A 19,375-nucleotide genomic window follows, 5' to 3' on the forward strand; every position below is an offset into this window, starting at 1 on the left:
TTGGGAGGCACTGCGAGAAGCTGGCACTGATGTACTTGCACACCGCTCCAGGAGCACAGAACGTCTGGCCGTCGTAGTTGCCACCACCACATTGGCCATAAAAGGGAACTGGATCGCGGCTTGGCCACTCCTTGCATCGGTATGTGTTGCTGCCCTGGACTTCTTGGCATCGATAGCCCTTCTCGCATGTGAGCATGGTATACGCACTCGTGTCCACATTCTTCGGCATGTAGGCTTTGTAATCGAAGCCGAAGCCACCGCAATCTTCGTAGCCAGGGACAAGTTTAACTTGACCAGAAATCGGAGCGGGGCCTCCTTTGACTGTCGGGGCCGGCGTTTCTGGACTTGATACGGTCGGCGCTGACGTCGGTGTATCGTTGACATCACTAGTATCATCCAGTGTACTGTCATCGCCAACATCTATAGAACTACTAGCATTTGAGTCGGTTTGCGCACTACCATCGTCAACGACAGCAGGAGCTGCTGAAGTGGAGGTAGGGCTGGTTGCGTCAGTGTTTACACTGCCGCTGTTGCCATCTACACTGCCACTGTGATCCACCGAAGAGAGAACGCTTGAGGCTTTTTGAGAGCTTCCATCGTCGATGGAAGGAGTGGCTGTGGTGACTGATGGGCCTGTAGTATCGGTATCAGCACTGGCGCTGGAATTGTCGCTTACATCGTCAGCTTTACTAGAACTCGAGTCGGGAGGATCGCTTCCTTTGTCTGCAACAGGGGTTGCAGAGGTCGCCGATGGGCTCTTGATGGTGTCAGCATCAGTACTCCCAATACTACTGGCACTGTCATCGTAGACTGGAGGACCAGTTAGAGCAGCACTACCCCTGGCGTCGTTTGACCCGCTCTCGTCCCCAACCATGACGTCGATACTAGCGATAGTATCGTTCGAAGAGCTACCAGCATCCACAGCTTCAGTCAGTATAGAGTTTCCTGTGGTAGCGCAAGCTACCACGACGAGGATGAGGCTGATCTTGACCATAGTTGACTCGATGTAGACTGCGCGGGGCTTGAGAGAAAGCAGAAGTGGAAACGCGGGTGATGAGCACAGCTTAAACAGAGCAACAGGTGGCGTCCGAAGCGCTATTCTTAAAGAAATGCGACGTTGCTTCACTTTCATCACGCCCAAACCAAACCAAAAATTTCACCAGCCCAAAATACCAACGAACCAGGTTGAAGCCTTTACACCGAAGAGCATCGATTCAAATCAAAACGAAACGAAGATGTTCTCGAATGAAGAAAAGGACATCCGTTTATTGGTGTCATACGCCACTTAACCCGAATGTTATTCACTCGTATGCCAATCATCCAACAGAAAATGAGACCCCCCCCCCCCGCTTTAAACTACTTAAATGATATGAACTAGGTTTACCCACGATACTTTATCTTCATTATTGCTATCTACATTGAAAAGGGACGAGACAAGAAGCGTGGTGATTGGAAATTATGACCAAAAGACCTGGTGGTCATTCACAATAATTGATTCTTCTAATTACAAACAACCGAGTTCTAGGCCTCGCAGATCGAAGTATATGGCGATGTGCATCGAACAGCCACTTCTGTAATGTACTTTTGTCGTTGTAAAAATGGCTCTATATATTGAGAGCACTTTAGCCTCCACGTTGATCGTCATACTTGGTGTCCATGTTGACATGGAGTTCTCGCTTTAGATCTTGCTGTGCGACGAGACCTGCGAATGATGATCTTGGAGAGCTAAAATCGACGTGTTTGTTGTGAAAGGTATTAAGAGAATTTATACTAAAATGTATTAAGGTACTAAAAACAGTAACATTAATTCGACGTTGCGGTATTTTCGTGCCAGTGTTCATCGCCAGCCATTTTTTTTAATAACAAAGCCTCTGGTTGCGTATAAATCGGGTACATCTTCGTATAGAACTTACCGCTGGAGATGCTCTAAGTGATGCTCTATACTTCGCTTCCACCTCGGCCTCTAAGTCCCCGACTCGGCTAGGCGCTGTGTCTGGGATTAGATATTAATCCCGAGACAGTGTTGCCAAGAGCGTTGGCAAACCCCATTTTTGCAAGGTACAAATAAAGGTATACGTTGTGCCGGATAGCCCGATCGAATAATGCCGTTGATCGGATTAGTCCCCTGCAGATCAAAAGATCCGATCCGATATCGGAACTAATCGCAACCGAGGCGATTGCGCTACTTCAATCGCTTCTTACCTTCACAAGACAGTTTCCTATTTTCTATTAAGCATCAACAAGCTAGGCCTGTGACCAGGAGACTCCACCCCCGAGAGATCAAGCTCAAGCTTCATGCCATCTCCCATACAAATCCCACGATCATGTTACCCAGTACTGTTGGTCACAGCCATCCTCTTGTTCAGGTCTGCCTCGGCGCTTTTCGAGTTACCAAACGGCGCGACGGAATCGCTATCTAAAGGCGATTCGATCTACGAGGATGACAAGGCTAACACTGTGGTGCGTTTCCTGAAAGATGGCGCCACCAGCAATGTTGATTTCGGTGATGAATTGGCGCACAACGAAGAGAGGGGATTCTTAAGGGACATATTCTCCACGATGGCGATTAAGACCGGCATGCGGGTCTCTTTGCATATGGAAAAGAGCCCACACCAGGTACTCAAGGAGCTAGTCCGCACACGCAAGTGGCTATCTGAGAAGACCGTGCTTCTTTGGCTGAAAGATGTCCTACAGTACAGAAAAAAGATGGACGACACCGTGTTTACTGACAAGAGGGTTATTGAAAGCTTATCCAAGGCCATGCCAGGGGTGGCATTGGGTCCTTTTCTTAAATCGATCGAGAAGAATTCGAACCTAAAAAGCTTCGTGCAGGACTTGCAGAAGGTAACGTAGGAGGACAAGCGGTATTGTGGGCGAGAAGTGTCCTAGCAGGGTTTGATGACTTTTACAAGTAGTAAATGACTTCGATTTTCTTACAACGTAGCTATCTTTAAAAGTACTACCGTGACTGGGTTATACTTGACGAATTTTAAGGTTTAGCCATTAGAGTTACCCACATTTATTCCTAGACCCAGACACCGACCGAGATACCCATGCGTAAATTAAGAATGCCTTGGGAGTTACGATCCAATTTATTCAAAGTCAGCCTTTGTTCACCTTTGAGGCCAGACACGCTCCGTGTAAAATGCGAGGCAATACAACTTTTCTACCGATTCGATGCCTCTGACTAACTCCATGGCTGATACAGGATAAATATTAGCAATGCTGCTTTACGAGCGCGTTCTGTTATTAGCACGGTCACTTTGGTGTAGTTGAGCTTCATTCAAAGAGCCATCAAGTTTTGAGTACGGACAGGAACTAGCGCACGCCGGCCTTGTACTAACAGTAAGCTACTAACGTTAGTCTACGTTACCTTTGGATATAGCAATAAGGTACATGTAGTGGGCCAGTTTCGTGATAATATGTCAGCCCGTGCATATACTTTTACGTAACGTTTTTTTTTACAATAAGTTGTGAGCAACAAATACAAATTCGAAAAGAGCGCGAATTTTCCTATTATTACAGGTGTTTCATGCTGAAAAGTAACTAAGCGCTTAATAAGCTACTTACTGATACAATCCATTTTCCGCATGTGCTCAGTGTTCTCCCGCTTTTGCTCTTGTTTTTGCTAAAAGGAAAAAAAAACATTACCTTCGAAACACGCGTACGATCCGATACGACATTGCAAAAAGTCATGAACGACAGGGCATACACAAAAGCAAACGGTACAGAACATTTTGAAATTTGTGAATAAATTATAGCTCGATTTGTCTTACAGGAAGCGCTACCATAGTAAAGTCTGAGAAGACCATGGTAACACTAACTCAGCTCATCAATAGTGCCTTAGGTGACTTGGTGGCCATCACAAGCTGCAAAAACGACTGACGGCTGCCATCTAGTAAGCTGATTGACGCCAGTAGCCGACTTCTCCATGTTGTGCCGGACGATTTTTAAGACGGACAATCGATTTCTACCAATAAAATTGTTTTATTATTGGCCTTTCTTGTCTCCATGTTAAGCCGGACAGTGCAGAGACGTGCCTCTTCCACCGTCTCTTCGCAGTCTGAGATTCAATGGAAGGCGCTCATGCTGAAGAAACTGAGGCAGACGAACTCACCCAGCGGGCGAAGCCTGTAGGTCGCCCACGCCTTAACGAGAATGGCGGACGTAAACCGCTTAAACGAAAGGTGGGATCATACACTAACCAACTAAAACTCGATGCAGCGACCCACCTCGAAAAGCACAACGATGTCAAAGCAACGATTAGGCATTTCTGGCCGGAGCTAGACTCACAGCACTACGATAGCAGACGAAAATTAGTTTTAGACTGGAAAAAAACAAAGCTAAGCTAATGAAGGCGTGCTGCTTAAAGTACCCGAAGGCGCTACTTCTGTGGCGCAACCAGCAGATGTGGCGAAATGGATTGCACAAGGCTGGGAAATGCTCACGCCATCAGCAATCTCAATCGATTAGAATGTGATATCGTATGTAGATCTCGTCAATGCTACTGCTGTGAGGACGACAACTTTGCTAATGACGTGATCGCCGAGCTCCACAACTATGCGATATTGTAGACGAAAGCTACGGTGACATCGATTCTGACGCGGATTTTGATAGACCAGGGTTGGAATCTGAAACAAGCACAGCAAATCAATAGACTCATTTTTTGTTCTGAAGTTCAAATTTTTTTTATGGATCCAATCGGTGTAGATAGGGTGTCCGGCACAACATGGAGAAGTCGGTATGCTCAGTTCCATAAGTCGGGCTCCCCATCTGATAACGGTTTAAGATTGTCAATTTTTGATTTTTACAAGTCACAGCTGACCAGGCATACAGAGCGATATCGTATCAATATAGCAAATAAAAACGAGGGGATAAACTGCACAGCAAAAGTGTACTAAATGTTTTATCTTGACAATTGCTTCTATTATTGTAGCGGCAGAAAATGAAGGGGCTAGTAATCAAATCCCCATGGGGTGCTCAATTTTGATAAAATCAATATGACATTTAGATATGTGATAAAACCGCCCATTTTGAGTATGATTTTGGTGTTAAAACCGGCTAATTCGCAGTAGTTTTGTCGCTACAGGCTCCCCAAAAAGGTGTCTCCGAGGACCTTTAAACGGGGAAACAGTTGCTATAATGCTGATATTCTATTGGTCAAGAGTGTGGAAAGGGCAAAACAGTTGTACAAACAGGCGTTAAAAATAAAACGTTCAAATTTAAAAAGAAGGATTTGTATAAATTTAAAGAGTAATTACTCACCATCTTCCTCATGAGCTTCTTGCGACCTCGTGCTGAATGGTACCTTCTACTAGCGAAAGCATTAAATTATAAGATTTTCATATGATATCACGACAGAGCGGTTTTAACCCTACATAGGCCAAAATGACAAGCGCACCTCGGCGAAATTGGTGTCTGGGTCGAGGTTCCATGCCCAGAGCACCCGAAAAACTGTGCTTTTCCCAAGGCGCGTCGCCTCTTTAGTTCGATCGCGCGAGTCCCGCCCTCCACTTCTGCCTGCTTTGGCCTCGGCGACGAAATAATCATATACATTGCAAACTAGGGTTTTCTCGTCCGGACTGAGCTGGTGTCTGCGTTGCATTGCACTTCCTGAAATGAAAGAGATGAAGAGTCTTAATTTATGGAAGAAGGAACTACGAAACCTCAGCTTTCTATCCGCGCCCTTTGCACTTAATTTAAGGCTATTTTGGTGAAGTTATCGCCGATTATCCAAAGATAAAATTTTTATTTTGGATTAGCTAGCCCCATCATTTTCTGCCGCTATAATACAACATCGGCGTGCGGCGTTGACTCGACAGACGCCAGCCTAACCGGTTTGATCGTTGTTAAAGACTTTGGCTTATTGGGCTCAGCCGAATTCTGGGTATTGAGCACCTTCTAGGCGTTTGGTGTACTTTACGCCTTGGAAGTATCTAGATATGCTGTTTGTTGCTGGGACTTGGACTCTTTCTTCGTCTTCTTGGGTATCGTGTCACTTCGTCTGGATACGTAGCCGACATCCAGCTGTAACTGTCTTGCGAATGCGCTTCTAAGCCACCGGTAGCACGAGATCGTCCTCCAGCGTTGCCCCCTGAAGCGGAGCTACTATTAAATAGGCGAGCTGAAACATGGCTGGGGTACGATTACGGGTGAAGTTTGCGACGTACGCCTTCATTCGAGGCTTCGAAGGCAGTAAATAGGTCGCATCCTGCTTATCCGGCCTAAATATGCTTTACTTATTTTATAATGCGAGCTACACTGTATTTGCCATCTTCATGGGCCCCTCCTTGTCGACAGAAATGCTGCTAGGTTCACCCACGCAAAAAAATCGTTTAATTGGCGGGGCTTTGTCTTGAACGTTGAAATTACGACTGCTTCAAGAGGTAGCAGTAAGTAAGTGATTGTAGTGGCTTCCCCGATGGAACCAGCTCTCAGCAGACACTTCGCATAGAGGTTACAGATCACAGAGGGGTTACCGACGACAGGCGAGAAGCATGAGAGCACGTCGAGCTCTCAAGAATTGTATACTGCATAGTCAAGGAGGCATTGAGCATAGCGAAACTAACAAAAACCAATACGGCAGCCGCCGTACCACTGCATTTAATAACAGAATTCTTTTTACCTCCAACTACACGAGTGGGTTCTCAACTAGCAAGCATTTAGAGTCACAAGACACTACAAAGTTAACTTTAGCTGTGGACTACGTCTCAAGCACAGCTGGCCAATGAGTCGGCCCCAGCAAAAACGAAGTCGCGCAAACACCACCGGCGAAGATGGCGACGCGACTGCACCTGCAACAAAGCTATGGACAGCGATGGAGCCACCTCCGATCGTATGCTTCTCGCATGAAGCTCTGGTCAAGTGGAGGAAGCAGAGAGAACTGTATGAGGCTGCTGTCATCTCGCGATGCCAAGGGAATTGTGAGCCGTTAGCGACAGAAACGATACCAGCTACCAACACGATTAATCGGCGTTTGCTAAAGATGTTCTATGAACTGGAGTTGAAGATACAAGTTGACGAGATGACGAACGAGAAGTTAGTCGATGCTATCTCGAAAATCCTTTCCAGTATGATGAGCGATCAGTTTCCAAATGTCCATGGGTTAATGAGCCAGCAATTAAAGATGGATTTGATGCAGAAGGATGTCAAGGCGCGCGTATTGAACTATTTCGACAGCTTTGATGAATTGGATGAGGAGAACGGATTGAACGCTGCTTTGGGTGGTAACGTCAAGTTGAAGTGTAAGTTGTTGACTGAGTAACTTGAGTCCTGAGCGTTTGAAGGAACAGGTTCTGCTCTATCAAGATATTGACCCCACTGTGAAAACCAATGTCTCTTGCCTGTTTGATGTGCTTAACCCTTCTAGCCCCTCTGTGTATGATGTATTATACAGCAAAAGGAATAAGCTTTCCTATAGTCCGACGGCGTACCTGTGTGAAGTTTATCTGTTTGTAGCCCCCTTCTAGCAATCGAGCCGGATTCTAGTACAATTTACGATGCTGCCAGTAAATGCAAGAGTCCTAATTGGCTAGATTGATGGATACATTTTGTGCAAAATCGTGAAAAATGTCGGTAGCACTCGTTACCCTTTCACACTCGATGTACGGAAGTCGTCGTGGCGATTCGCGCCAAAACTAGTGGCGTGGAGAGCGCTGCAGCTACCCCGCGCTTTACGCGAAGAAAACTTTTGCCCTTTGTCAAGCAAAGACTTGTGTAAACAATAAATGGGCAAACTTTCCTCCACATTAGATCAGAGGTGAGCTACTCGTCATCTACTTCCTGCAGCTTTCTTTTCCTGAATCTAATTTTCTTTTTCATGTCCGGCGGGATGATGGTGCCATTCTTCCAGGTGATATGCCATGTCTGATGGCACGTGTCGGTGTTGCCTCGCTCCTCTCTGCTAACCTTGTTGCAAAGAGCCACGCGACCCCCAAAGGTAAGCGAGCATTCTTCACAAGAGTACGGCGTTTCGAAGCTGCGATGTTCCTTGTCGGAATAGGCCGAACATACTTTGCATAAATACTGACGGACTTTGTTCTTGTAGGTTTCCGCAGTTTCTGTCAGCACGTGCGGCTGTCCTGCCAGTGGGCGTGCATGTTGCCTTGAAAGTCCACCTTTTGCTGCGCAAGCAGCTCCACGTGTAGCCGCGCCAAATAGTCAGCATGGGTGGGAACAGGTTTGCCTTGCTCTTTCATCACTAACTTGTGGATAATGAACCCATTGACTAATGCCATGTCAGCGATACCGAAAAGCAGGTTCTTGTAGTAGGATCGATGGCGCAGTGCTTTCTGGATAGATTAACGGTGAAGTCGCAGCTGATCGTGTTGGTCTACTCCTCCCATGCCTTTGTTGTAGATACGAACCAGCTCGGGGCACGCAACTTCAAGAGAGACGCCATCCCCCTTACGCTTTCGCTGAACAACAACCCGTCTCGTGCTGCATCCCGTTGCCATGAAGTTGACGATCTTTGAATTCTTCCAGCTAGCGGCGACCAACCCTGGGATCCGTGGATTATACGCGACACGGTACGCTCCGCGCTCAATTTTGTTTGCAGGTTGCTGAGGTTGCAACTGCTTTTGCTTTTTCCTACTGGGGAATTGGATCCGCTCGCTCCAGCCTTTCCGATTGACGCGTGTTGTACCTACTGGGTAGATTCCCATTCTCAGAAGGCGTTCGGCTAGCTGCACGCAGGTGTAGTAGTTGTCGGTGACGACTAGCGCTTTCCAGGCTGCCCTTGCAACGCTTTGGTCAAGTTGCGGATCACCACTTTCGAAATAGCTGACTCGGTGTCTTCTTTCTCGCGATAGATCTCTATTCTGTATGATTCACCATAAACACACAGCATTAGATACCATCCGCGCTCTGCTGTAGGCTACATCGTCGCAGTAGAGGTCGTCGTAGCTGGCACGTTCTCTTTAGCAGGCGGTGTAGTCGTTGGTGCTGTCTCCCTTTCGACGCGATCAGCTGCGGCAGAAGTGGACCTATCATCGCACGCTCCGCTGTCTGCAGGCGGTGCCGTCAATGCTGTCGACGAAGGGGACGGAATAATAGTTCCAGCGATAACACTATACGCTAACCAGCCACGCTGTCGAGCAAACTCCAGTAGCGCTTTCTCGCCTGAGGGGACAAATCGGTTAGTAAAGTTGCTGTAATCGATGCAAAGTAGTGGTGCGAGCTGTACCGGTGAAGTAGTCGACGCCATTCTTTTCTTTCACGCTTCTTCCCGGGCGGACGTAGCGGTGGTCACTACTTAGGCCGGTGGGGGGGGTTTCGGTGTCCATCCTTGCTTGCAAAGCTCTCGCCAGAGCTGCTTGAACGTTTTTTCATGCTGTTCGAGTTGGGCGGCGCGGGGCGGAGGGAGACCGAGATTTCAAGTGTAGTGGATAGGGAGCGGGATAGCGCGATCGACACAAACCTCTATCCACCCGATAGCATCCGTAGACGGGCTCCTCTAACCCCAGATCAGTAGCGACGTGCGAGAAACCAGTCACCGTTAGGATTTGCAACCGACCAATACAAATTCTAGTATGCGAAAAAGTTTGATGTTTCGTTGTTTGCTGCATATTAAAACCTCTTATAACACTTATGTTGTAGTATACAGCATACAGGACTAGAAGGGTTAAAGCGGAGACATTGAAGAATCAACAATCTTTTGATCTCTATCAGTCCATCCGAAATAAAACCACACCTCGAGTTGGAAAAGGTTCTTTACGCAAGAATAATGGCGAACAAAGCAATGGCAAATCCCAAAAGGGTGAGGCAGCACAATCGTCGAGTGATGATCGGCCTGGATCCAAGAAACGCAATCCTGCCTCTGCCCAAGGCTGTTTACACTGCAAGGGTGTCCATTGGGTGAGCGATTGGCCTTCTGCCAGTGAGGAACAGAAGAAGACAGCTCGTCAAGCGTTCATGAACCAGCGCAAGGGATCTGAGGCGTTTAAAATGAAGCGTGTGCTGGAAGATGACGAATATCTCGCTCCGAGGCATGTTGCATACAATGGGGTGGTGACTTTTTTCTTTTTTCCAGGACAATGGAAGCAAATACAATGTAATTCCTCGCCGAGTAGCTAAGGAAGCTCTCCAATTATGCCCGGATGTAAAGGTGGAATGTCTTACGAAGCCGATTGATGGCAAGGCTGTAGGTGGAGCTATTAAAACCAGCAAAAAATCAATTCAGCTGGATTTGGAGTTAATTATTCCAGCAGGGAGGGCCCGAATGCGCCATATGACCTGTATCATTACGGAAACAGAAGAGGACGAGTTCCTGCTAGGAAGGTTGACGCTTGAGGCGCTTGGAATTTATGTTGAAGGACTATTAGCGGTATTAGCCAATAAAGAGATCGATGATTTTGAACCTTTCGAGTCAGAAACTCCGGTGAGCTTCAATCCGCCTGACAAAGGGAGAATTATGGGACAGCTCTGTGAGCTAATTAATGAAGCTGTCACGAATGGATTTCCTGTTGACCGCAAACGTGATCTCTTTGATGGGCAACACGGTATGATATTTGGCGCCTGGAAATCGGCAATGACCCGCCTTCGAAGATGGAGTTGTTCGACATTCAGTTCAAGGACAGAACTGTGCCTATACGATGCAAACCTCGAACGTATACACCAGCAGCGCGAGAATAGATGAGGTCATTTAATGAATCTCGTGTTTCTGTTGGGTGGGTGTACCGTAACGAGGCTAGTAGATGGGCCAGTCCTGCACGACCTGTGAAGAAACCGGGAAAACTAGGTGGACTAAGCCAAGGTGTTGATTTCCAGCATGTCAATGCACAAGTTGTGCCTTTGGCGGGTGGAATGCCCAATTTAGCCACACGTCTTTACCATACAAAGCAGAAGAAGTACAAGCAAACTGTGGATTTCTCGAAGAGCTTTTGGCAAAAGGCGTTAGCGTCGTCCAGCTAAGCGTCACAGTCTTATATGACGATGGATGGCGTCTTCACGCCTACCCGCCCTTAGCAAGGTGGCGTCAATTCTTCGATCCACTTTCAGCAATCAATTGAGAAGATAATGCGCAAAGCCGGACTACTATACGAGAATGGGTTGGCATGGATTGATGATCTTCTCGTCTACGCGTCCACTATAGATGAAATTTTGTCGGTACTGGACCTTGTATAAAGCACTTTGAAGGAATCTGGACTATTTCTCGGGATGAATAAAATCTTCTTGTACACAACCGAAATAAAGTGGTGTGGGCGAACTATTAAGGTAGACGGAGCTGCCTATGATCCAGATAAAATCCAACCTTTGGGCAATCTTCCAGAGCCACACACGGCAGGCGAACTATAACAGTTCTTGTGCGCGGCTGGGTGAATGCTTAATTATCTCGTTGATTTTGCTCGGGTATCTGCACCTCTGTAGGAAAGGTTACAAGCTGCCTTAGCCGGTACAAAGAGGACAAAACACGTTGCTGCACGACTAGTCATTGACCTCTCTGAACCTGAGCGGGATAGTTTTAAGCTAGTCAAATATTTGCTCACGAACTCAGCGACACTGGTAACACCTGATGACGACGAGCTCATTTTGATGACCGATGCAAGTGCTTTTGGATGGAGCATTATCTTAACAATTGTTGCGGATTGGGATTCGTCGATTAACATCGCGGAACAGCATCATCAGCTAGTGCACTGCATGAGCGGTACTTTCAAAGGGTCTTCACAGCACTGGAGCGTCTCAGAAAAAGAGGCATTTCCAATTATTAAGGCTGCTACGGACTTAGACTATCTGCTGATACGCTCCCAGGGTTTTTGCTTGTACTCGGACCATCGAAATTTTATTTTTTGTTTTCGCGTCCGGTGATGAGATAAAGAAGCGTGTTAGGGGAAACAACAACGCTGGAGCCTGAAACTAAATGAGTTACGGTACAGCATCGAACATATCAGCGGTACCGACATGGCTTCACGGTGGGCTCGTTCGACATCATCACCTGAATCTACTACTATCAAGAGCTGGCAGTTAGAAGTAGAGCAACAACCAGTTGAACTACGTCCTCTATGATCGAATTCCGAGTGGTCTACCATTGTGGACATCCAAAACGCTCAGCATGCAACTGAGTGCACCCGTCCAACGGATCTCAGTAAACATGACGGAGTCTGGAAAGACACGAACAACCACGTGTGGATTCCGGCGGATGCTGAAGTGCTCTTAGTGCGATTAATGGTGATCGCCCACTGTGGCACAATGGGCCATCGGGGGGGGGGTAAAGGTAATGGTGAATCATCTCAAAGATCACTTCCACATCGACAAACTAGAGCAAAAGGCTCGTGAGTTTTGCCGTCGTTGTCTACTGTGCTGCCATATGAAGGGTGGTTAAATTGTACCAAGACCTTGGGGCGAGACGTATCGCTCTAAAGAAAGTAACGAAGCACTGCACATGGATTACCTGTACATTGGAGAGTACAAGGCAAAAACGACTACATATTGGTAATGAAGGAAGATTTCTCGCACTTCTGTGAGCTGATCAAGTGTACTAGCGCAGATGCAGCAGCAGCTGCCACATAGATTCTCACCTGGAGCAGCAGATACGGAACGCCGGAGCTGATAATAAGCGACACGGCCACGCACTTCAAAATCCAGCTTCTAGAGGAACTTTGTCACAAGACTCAGATGAAGCAGAGCTTTACGCTCGCCTATTGCCCGTTAGTTAATGGAAGTGTCGAGCGACTGAACCGAGATATCTTGCAGGTTTTGCGTGTCATGCGTTTGGAGCTCAATGTTGAACAAGAGAACTGGGCTGCGCTTCTACCATTGATTCAAGCAAACCTGAATCAAAGCCCGGTAACGTCACTTCCCGACCATGCACCGGCGGAAGGATTCCTAGGGGTTAAAGCGACAACCCCGTTGCAGAAAGGCCTACTTGGTACTGATGCAGTTGCGGCAAATGTATTGAATGTGGAGAACTTAGTGCCCAACGTGAGCCAAGCGGCCCAAGAGCTGAGATCGTCGCTCCTGGACATGCACCACGATGTTACAACAGCAAAGAAAAAGAAAACCGAGCGCAACAAAAACAATCAACGAAGTGCAAGAGCGTTGAATTTCCATGTTGGAGATTATGTTTTGTGGTCCCGAGTCGACGCAAAAAAGCAAGGCAACAAATTATCGGTGACGTGGGTGGGACCATACCGTGTGATTAGCGCCAATGCCAACTCGCTCGAAATCGAACACTTGATCATTGCGAACCCGAAAGTCATCCATGCTTCACGTCTCAAACTGTATGCAGATGAAAGTCTTGATGTCAATGAAGGTCTTTTGGAGCGCATTGCAAACCAGGATGTATACCTCACTGTGGAGGCATTCACGGAGCACCGCAAGCATCCGACGCATACTTTCGAGATGCTGGTTCGCTGGGAAGGCCTTGAGGCTATTGAGGCCTCTTGGGAGCCTGTTAACAACATGTTCGAGGATGTTCCTCTCAAGTTGAAACAATATGCGGATACTGCCGGGGGTGCTGCATTGAGTCGCTTCGTTTGCAACTCACGATCAGACCGTCCACTCAGAAACAAAGGAGCCAAACAGCAGAAACAAGGAGCTGCACAACAACGCTAACAAGCACCGGCCGTCGTCGGCGTACAGCTAAGGCCAATACGAAGGCGTAGGACATCTCCCGTTTGGCTGGCCGTATGCAAATGTCTGTTTGAAGGGCGGTGTAGTGGTTTCCCAGACACTTCGCATAGAGGTTACAGATCACAGAGGGGTTACCGACGACAGGCGAGAAGCATGAGAGCATGGCGAGCTCTCAAGAATTGTATACAGCATAGTCAAGGAGGCATTGAGCATAGTGAAACAAACAGAAACCAATACGGCAGCCGCCGTAGCCCCGCATTTAATAACAGAATTCTTTTTATCTCCAAGTACACGAGTGGGTTCTCAACTAGCAAGCATTTAGGGTCGCACGACACTACAGTGGTGCTAGATGGGAGCACATACTAGGAGGACACCAATGCCTTCAGCCTCTACCACTTTGTCGGCAGATTAGTGTGAGCTGCACCCGTCCAGTACCAACTGCAGAGATTGTTGCCCGTCGTCCAAGACACTACCTTCAAAGAGCCAAATCCACTACACGAAGAGCTGGTCATTAATGAACCCCGACGTAGTTGTAGGGACAGCAGCTACATCGAGAGGGGTGGGGGCTGTTGAGCACTTCCAGCTTGACCGTGTAGTCAGGAAGCTTGAATACCGCAGGTACCTTGCATCCGGTGGCGCTTCCACAGGCAACCAAAGTAAGGTAGAAGTTTAGAGCAATGTCTTCATTTTTATAGCATGTGACGGCTACGACGATTTTAGATCCCTTGTTCGTACGAAACGCTGTTCGTCCATAATGACGATCCGGGAAGCGTCGAGGCTGCTCTCGATCACTGCTTAGATAATCGAGCTGAGCAGCATTGCTGTTTCATCCTTAGTCACACAGGCTCGAGCATTGATCACCACCTATTACGTTCTAGCTACACGAAGAGGATGCGGGTTCATAAAGCGACGGTACCCCTGCCTACGGTTTGGTCCGCCAAAACAAAGATAAATCCGGCCTTACAAAGGATGTTTTTGCGGGTAGCTGGTGAGTGATCTGACGCCCTACCGTATATTCAACCAGACACTGCTCCGCTGGGATTGAGGGTAAAGGTGCTGGACCGCGTCACGCAGGCTCACGAAAAATACCCATTTTGCCGTTCGAGCCCGATTTTCGAAAGGTGCGGCACGGGGTGGCGCTTGCAATACTTACACTACGGGTTTGGTTACCGATTGGAGAGCACTTGACCGTGGCATTGAGAGTTTTAATCGTGTAAAACATGTATTGTTACGAGGAGGGAAGGGTGGTGGTCGTCGTTAGAGAGCTAGTCGTAGTCTTCAGAAGAAATTGAGACTGATGTTAATTTGTTGGGGAGTGTCCCGCCAAAAAAAAGGTTACACGTTTTTTTCGGGCTGTCTGTCCTGAGTAAAGAATAACAACCGCAATAGCTCGGCCACCACCGCAGCGACGAAGGATGACACGAAATTGGGCGAGGGCGCTGCTGCGTGGGGTCGCTGAAAATTTGCAGTTGTGAAAACTAGACTTGCCATTTCTATTAAATCATATTACCCTTTTGAAATGGATTAGCACAATATAGAGACATGAACGTATCAATCATAAACTACAATTTTGATAAATCTTTTATGTATTTGCTTGATTGATGCAATAAAGCAAAGTACATATCAACAAGTAAATTCTAATTATATAGTAATCAATTCTACAGAAGGCACTACCCGCCCAACGCTTTAGTGTTTGCCGCTAATAGCAGATTCACCAGGAAAATAGACGAACCCTCAAGGTTGCTCCACAAACAAGCTCCGTGAAGAAACATTTCGCGCAAAAAAATAGTCGGTCCGACATATGTTGAAACAGATCGAATATTCCGGTATCAAAGGACTACGTTTTCCTTTGAAAAAGCGACGTGAAGCACGGTGTCACGCGATTGATCAGAGGGGTGCAAGAGTGGTTGCTACTACTCTCAAGGTACCACTGTATTTTTGCTATAGCTAACACTAAATTATGATATAATTGTGCAGACTATGTATAGGAAGTCAATAACAACAATGACGCCGTATTGATCTATGGTCCCTCTTACCACGTTCCCAAGCGCGGGAGACACACTATTCGTTTGCGTCTTTATGATGCAGTGACTTTAAATAACGACTCTGTCGAGGAGCTGTTAGCGGTAAGTATGCTTGGGATGTTGTCGAGTGCGTCGCAAATATTCACTTTTTCTAATTTCTATTTTATCAGGTCTACAAGTACGAGGGAGGGCGCAATTTCCACTCGGATATGGAGCTGACGACGACAGTGTGAACTGAATTTAAAGGCTGAGATAGACCACCGGAGAAGGACTGTTCGTGCTCACAAAATTTTAGAACAGTTTCTATTATGTCTTTGAGGTACATTTATTTTTAAGAAGGTCAGATTTTGGCCATTACAGTTTAAAATGTGATCAAAATTGGCCAATTAACACAGCTCGCCGTGCTGTGTCGATTCCCGGTATTTTTGCTAAAATCGGACCATAATTGACACATCGGCAAAAAAAAAACGAAAGCGACTTTTGTTCGGGCATAGCCTTTTGCTCCACACTGTTTCCATGTAGAAGTGTTGCCCGAAGCCAGGTACACTAACAGAGGCAGTTAAATATAATTCGCCGGACTTGATGAAAAGTGAGCGCCCCGAACGCTTCAGATAGAATTTGGCTCGAAAACGCACCTTGGCTGCCCCCAAAGGCGTTTTTCTGCAGCTTCGTCGCTCGTCTCCTTATTAGGTGCGCTTACTCAGAGATTGGGGGCACGATTAGTGACCAAAATGCCGAAATAACTGCTGTTCTTCTAATTAGTGCCAGCACTGTACAGTATAGTACATGAACACTATTAAAATTTCAGATAATAAGCGCACGTTATTTAAAACGGATATTGACGAAACGATAATTCCATTCTACGTATTATAATAGGAATGCAAAACCTATTTCCTTTGGCGTCATTACTGGTTTGGACGGCCACCTCAATTTCACGCATGCCTTCAATCTAGCATGGCTGGGCAGTAGGGTGGAATTCTGGGAAGTTGTCCCCAGCCGTTCGACGCTGGCAAGAGAGGTCAAACTTGCCTTGGCGGGTATCAGGAACGTTGCAGCACTTCTGGTTGCCCTTCTTGAAATGATCAATGGAACCGCCCGACGCGGCGCAGGCATTTTGCGTGAAGTCGGCGGTCAAGTAGCCAGAGCTCTCGTATCTGTTGCCCGGCCCCGTTCCGGCGCACTGTCTGAGAGCCCCGTCACTGGAGACACGAGGTCAGTGAAGACAGCATGTACAGCCAGGTATCGAGTAGTACTTACACAGGTGTCAGCAGAATCGTGAGGGCAGCAATAACGATAAGGACCTTCATGGGGAAGCGTGTGTGGAAGTTGGAAGTGTAGGAGGGTGAAGTTTTCGAAATGAGCTGCAGTCAAGAGGCCTCAGCAGAATGCATGACCTCGACCAGACGAGATCCGCAGATCGCCAATCCTTGTTCTATCTGCTTATGTGCCATCCTGTCAGGATTCCTGAGTCAGCTATTGTTGTCCCGGTTATTGCTCATTGTTCCGTATTGGTGATATGAAAAGCGAGTACATCTGAAATGATTTCTTCTCGATGAGGCGGTCAAGTGTTTTTTTTTCAATGACCACTTGAAACTGACACTTATCGATACTGAGAAGTAGTTAGCTATAGGGTTGCGCATATATGGAAAGGATGGTACAACGTTTGCAATCTCTAAATTTGTCCCTAAAAATAAAAGCTGCACAGGTTTTAAATGTCGTAGATTTCTGATGTATGTCAAATTGTTGAAGGAAGGTGATGGGCACAAGGTACCCTTCCTTACAAAATCCAAGATATTTTACAATTTGTGTAGTTGCCGGAAGTAAGGGTGCACAGTACGCAGCTTTATTGAGACCGAATTCACGTCTCACCAGACGGGCGGCGGGGTATGCCAGGTATATCGTCTATCGAAGGCCTTAAAACTTTTCGGTGGCGTCCAGTGTTAAAAGAGCTTCGGTATATCATCTATCGAAGGCCTTAAACATTGGTCCTTACGGCAGTTTTGGGTGGCGTCCAGTCTTCGGAGAAAACTCGCAAGATTTCAAAAGGCAATGTTTAAACGGCTGCTATGTGAACCTCAAAAGAGCCACAACCCCTACATCTGATTATCTTGACATTGGTAACAGTCATCTCCACTGTCATTAATACTACCGGTATCCAGCGGATACAGTAGTATCTACAAGGTCTGTAATACAGGATCTTCTGCACTGTAATGCATCTGTACGTGCCTTGTTGTTTACGAAACGCACATGGCACATACAAACTTTTAGTAAACAAAATGTCTATGTATATTGAAAGTGACTATCGTGCCGGGCTGGAGAAGAAGCTGGTAAAATAGTGCAAATCAAAACGGAGAAGACCAACTGAGGCGAGTGGATCCGAGGTCGCGTGCCCTTGCGAACCCGCGAAGCAGGTACGTGCGGTATAATATTTGCGGAGGCGAGCCCAGCGCCGACCTTTCCAGCTATTAATAGTCGATCACTGCACTCTCCAGGAAAGTGATTTTTTTCTGCAAATGAATTTCGTTTTATTGATTTTGGGATTGTTACGGTGATGCCGTGCAATACAATTAATACAATGAGCGGGTCGAGTGGATGTGTGCATGTTTTAGCTAAAGGGTGCAGGTAATGCTTAAAAGCTAACCCCCCCCTTCCACTTATCAATAAAAAGTACGGAGTCAGTAAAACTTTTAAGCAGTACGCTGATGTGCTTAAAAAAGCGTATCAATGTACACTGCATATTTGTCTGAGGGAGGCACGTAGAACATCAAATCCGTTCCGTAAACAACGTGGCACGCACATGTTTTACATGTGCAGATACACTGTAGTTTAGATTATACATTCTAAAATAGACATTTTCTCCCCATCTAAATCCATGCACACCGAACTCGAGACCAAAGTACGTTTAGGCACGTACGGATGCATTACAGTTCTCGGTCAGACCACTCTTGCGGAATAGCTGTGGAGATGACTGTTACCGCTATCAAGATATTCAGATTTAGGAGTTGTGGCTCTTTCAAGGTTCACGTATCAGCCGTTTAAACATTGCCTTTTGTAATCTTGCACGATTTGCTCCAAAGCTCTTTTCACTAAAATACAGTGCTGCATCCCGTTTTCGCGGGGTTGGACCATATAGGATCTGCAATTAAATCCGATTTTAACTTACCAATCAATAAATCTTTGGATGCAGGATCATTACATCCAGAAGTTTACTAAAGGTCCAAGGGCGCGAAAACGGGGTGCAGTACTGTATGTGCGCATTTTAGCTGACAATAAGAACGTGTGGAAGTACAAATTAGCTGTGCTGGTTTGACACCTCTTGTATAACAGAAATAATACTTACAGGCACGGCGGACCAGGAGATCTCAGTAAGCATTTCCCAAGGATCGAAAATGTTTTGCGCTTACAAATGTGAGAAGATTGAGCTAAAAAATACTCAGGAGATGTTGATAGTACATGCAGCTAGACTACATAATACTACCATGTAGTCTAGCTGCATGTAGTAGGACCGCACTTTGCTTTTTACTTAGTAATACAAAACGGCTAACTTCCAGGGAGCACCACCGGCTCCCTTCTCCTTGTCTTCGTTTTTTGACGAACACCACAAAGAATTATGTAGCGGATTGTTCCGCTGTAAAGCAGGACCATGGCCAAGATGCAGTCCGTTCCCAAAGATTACTATGGAGTAATTTGATATTACTTAAATGACAAACCTGATACCTGGTATGTATTTTTGAGGACAGCAAGTGTATACAACGTATTTTGTAGCCTTCTACTTCGAAGTA

General features: G+C 46.6%; 3 protein-coding genes across 3 annotated transcripts; all 3 read left to right on the forward strand.

Moving 5' to 3' along the window:
- Positions 1-2,295: 2,295 nt before the first annotated feature.
- Positions 2,296-2,853, forward strand: PITG_22723 (uncharacterized protein; the record flags this gene model as incomplete). The annotated part of the gene is made up of 1 exon (XM_002905738.1): positions 2,296-2,853. The coding sequence occupies one exon, from the start codon at positions 2,296-2,298 to the stop codon at positions 2,851-2,853; it is 558 nt and encodes a 185-aa protein (XP_002905784.1).
- A 3,874-nt stretch (positions 2,854-6,727) lies between these two features.
- PITG_04072 (uncharacterized protein) lies at positions 6,728-7,264 on the forward strand (the record flags this gene model as incomplete). The annotated part of the gene is made up of 1 exon (XM_002905739.1): positions 6,728-7,264. One exon carries the CDS (start codon positions 6,728-6,730, stop codon positions 7,262-7,264), a length of 537 nt encoding a protein of 178 aa, XP_002905785.1.
- A 2,681-nt stretch (positions 7,265-9,945) lies between these two features.
- PITG_04073 (uncharacterized protein) lies at positions 9,946-10,646 on the forward strand (the record flags this gene model as incomplete). The annotated part of the gene is made up of 3 exons (XM_002905740.1): positions 9,946-10,008; positions 10,076-10,475; positions 10,573-10,646. The coding sequence occupies 3 exons, from the start codon at positions 9,946-9,948 to the stop codon at positions 10,644-10,646; spliced, it is 537 nt and encodes a 178-aa protein (XP_002905786.1).
- Positions 10,647-19,375: the final 8,729 nt, after the last annotated feature.

The sequence above is a fragment of the Phytophthora infestans genome, genomic scaffold (genome assembly GCF_000142945.1).
Source record: "Phytophthora infestans T30-4 supercont1.5 genomic scaffold, whole genome shotgun sequence".
Lineage (NCBI taxonomy): Eukaryota > Oomycota > Peronosporomycetes > Peronosporales > Peronosporaceae > Phytophthora > Phytophthora infestans.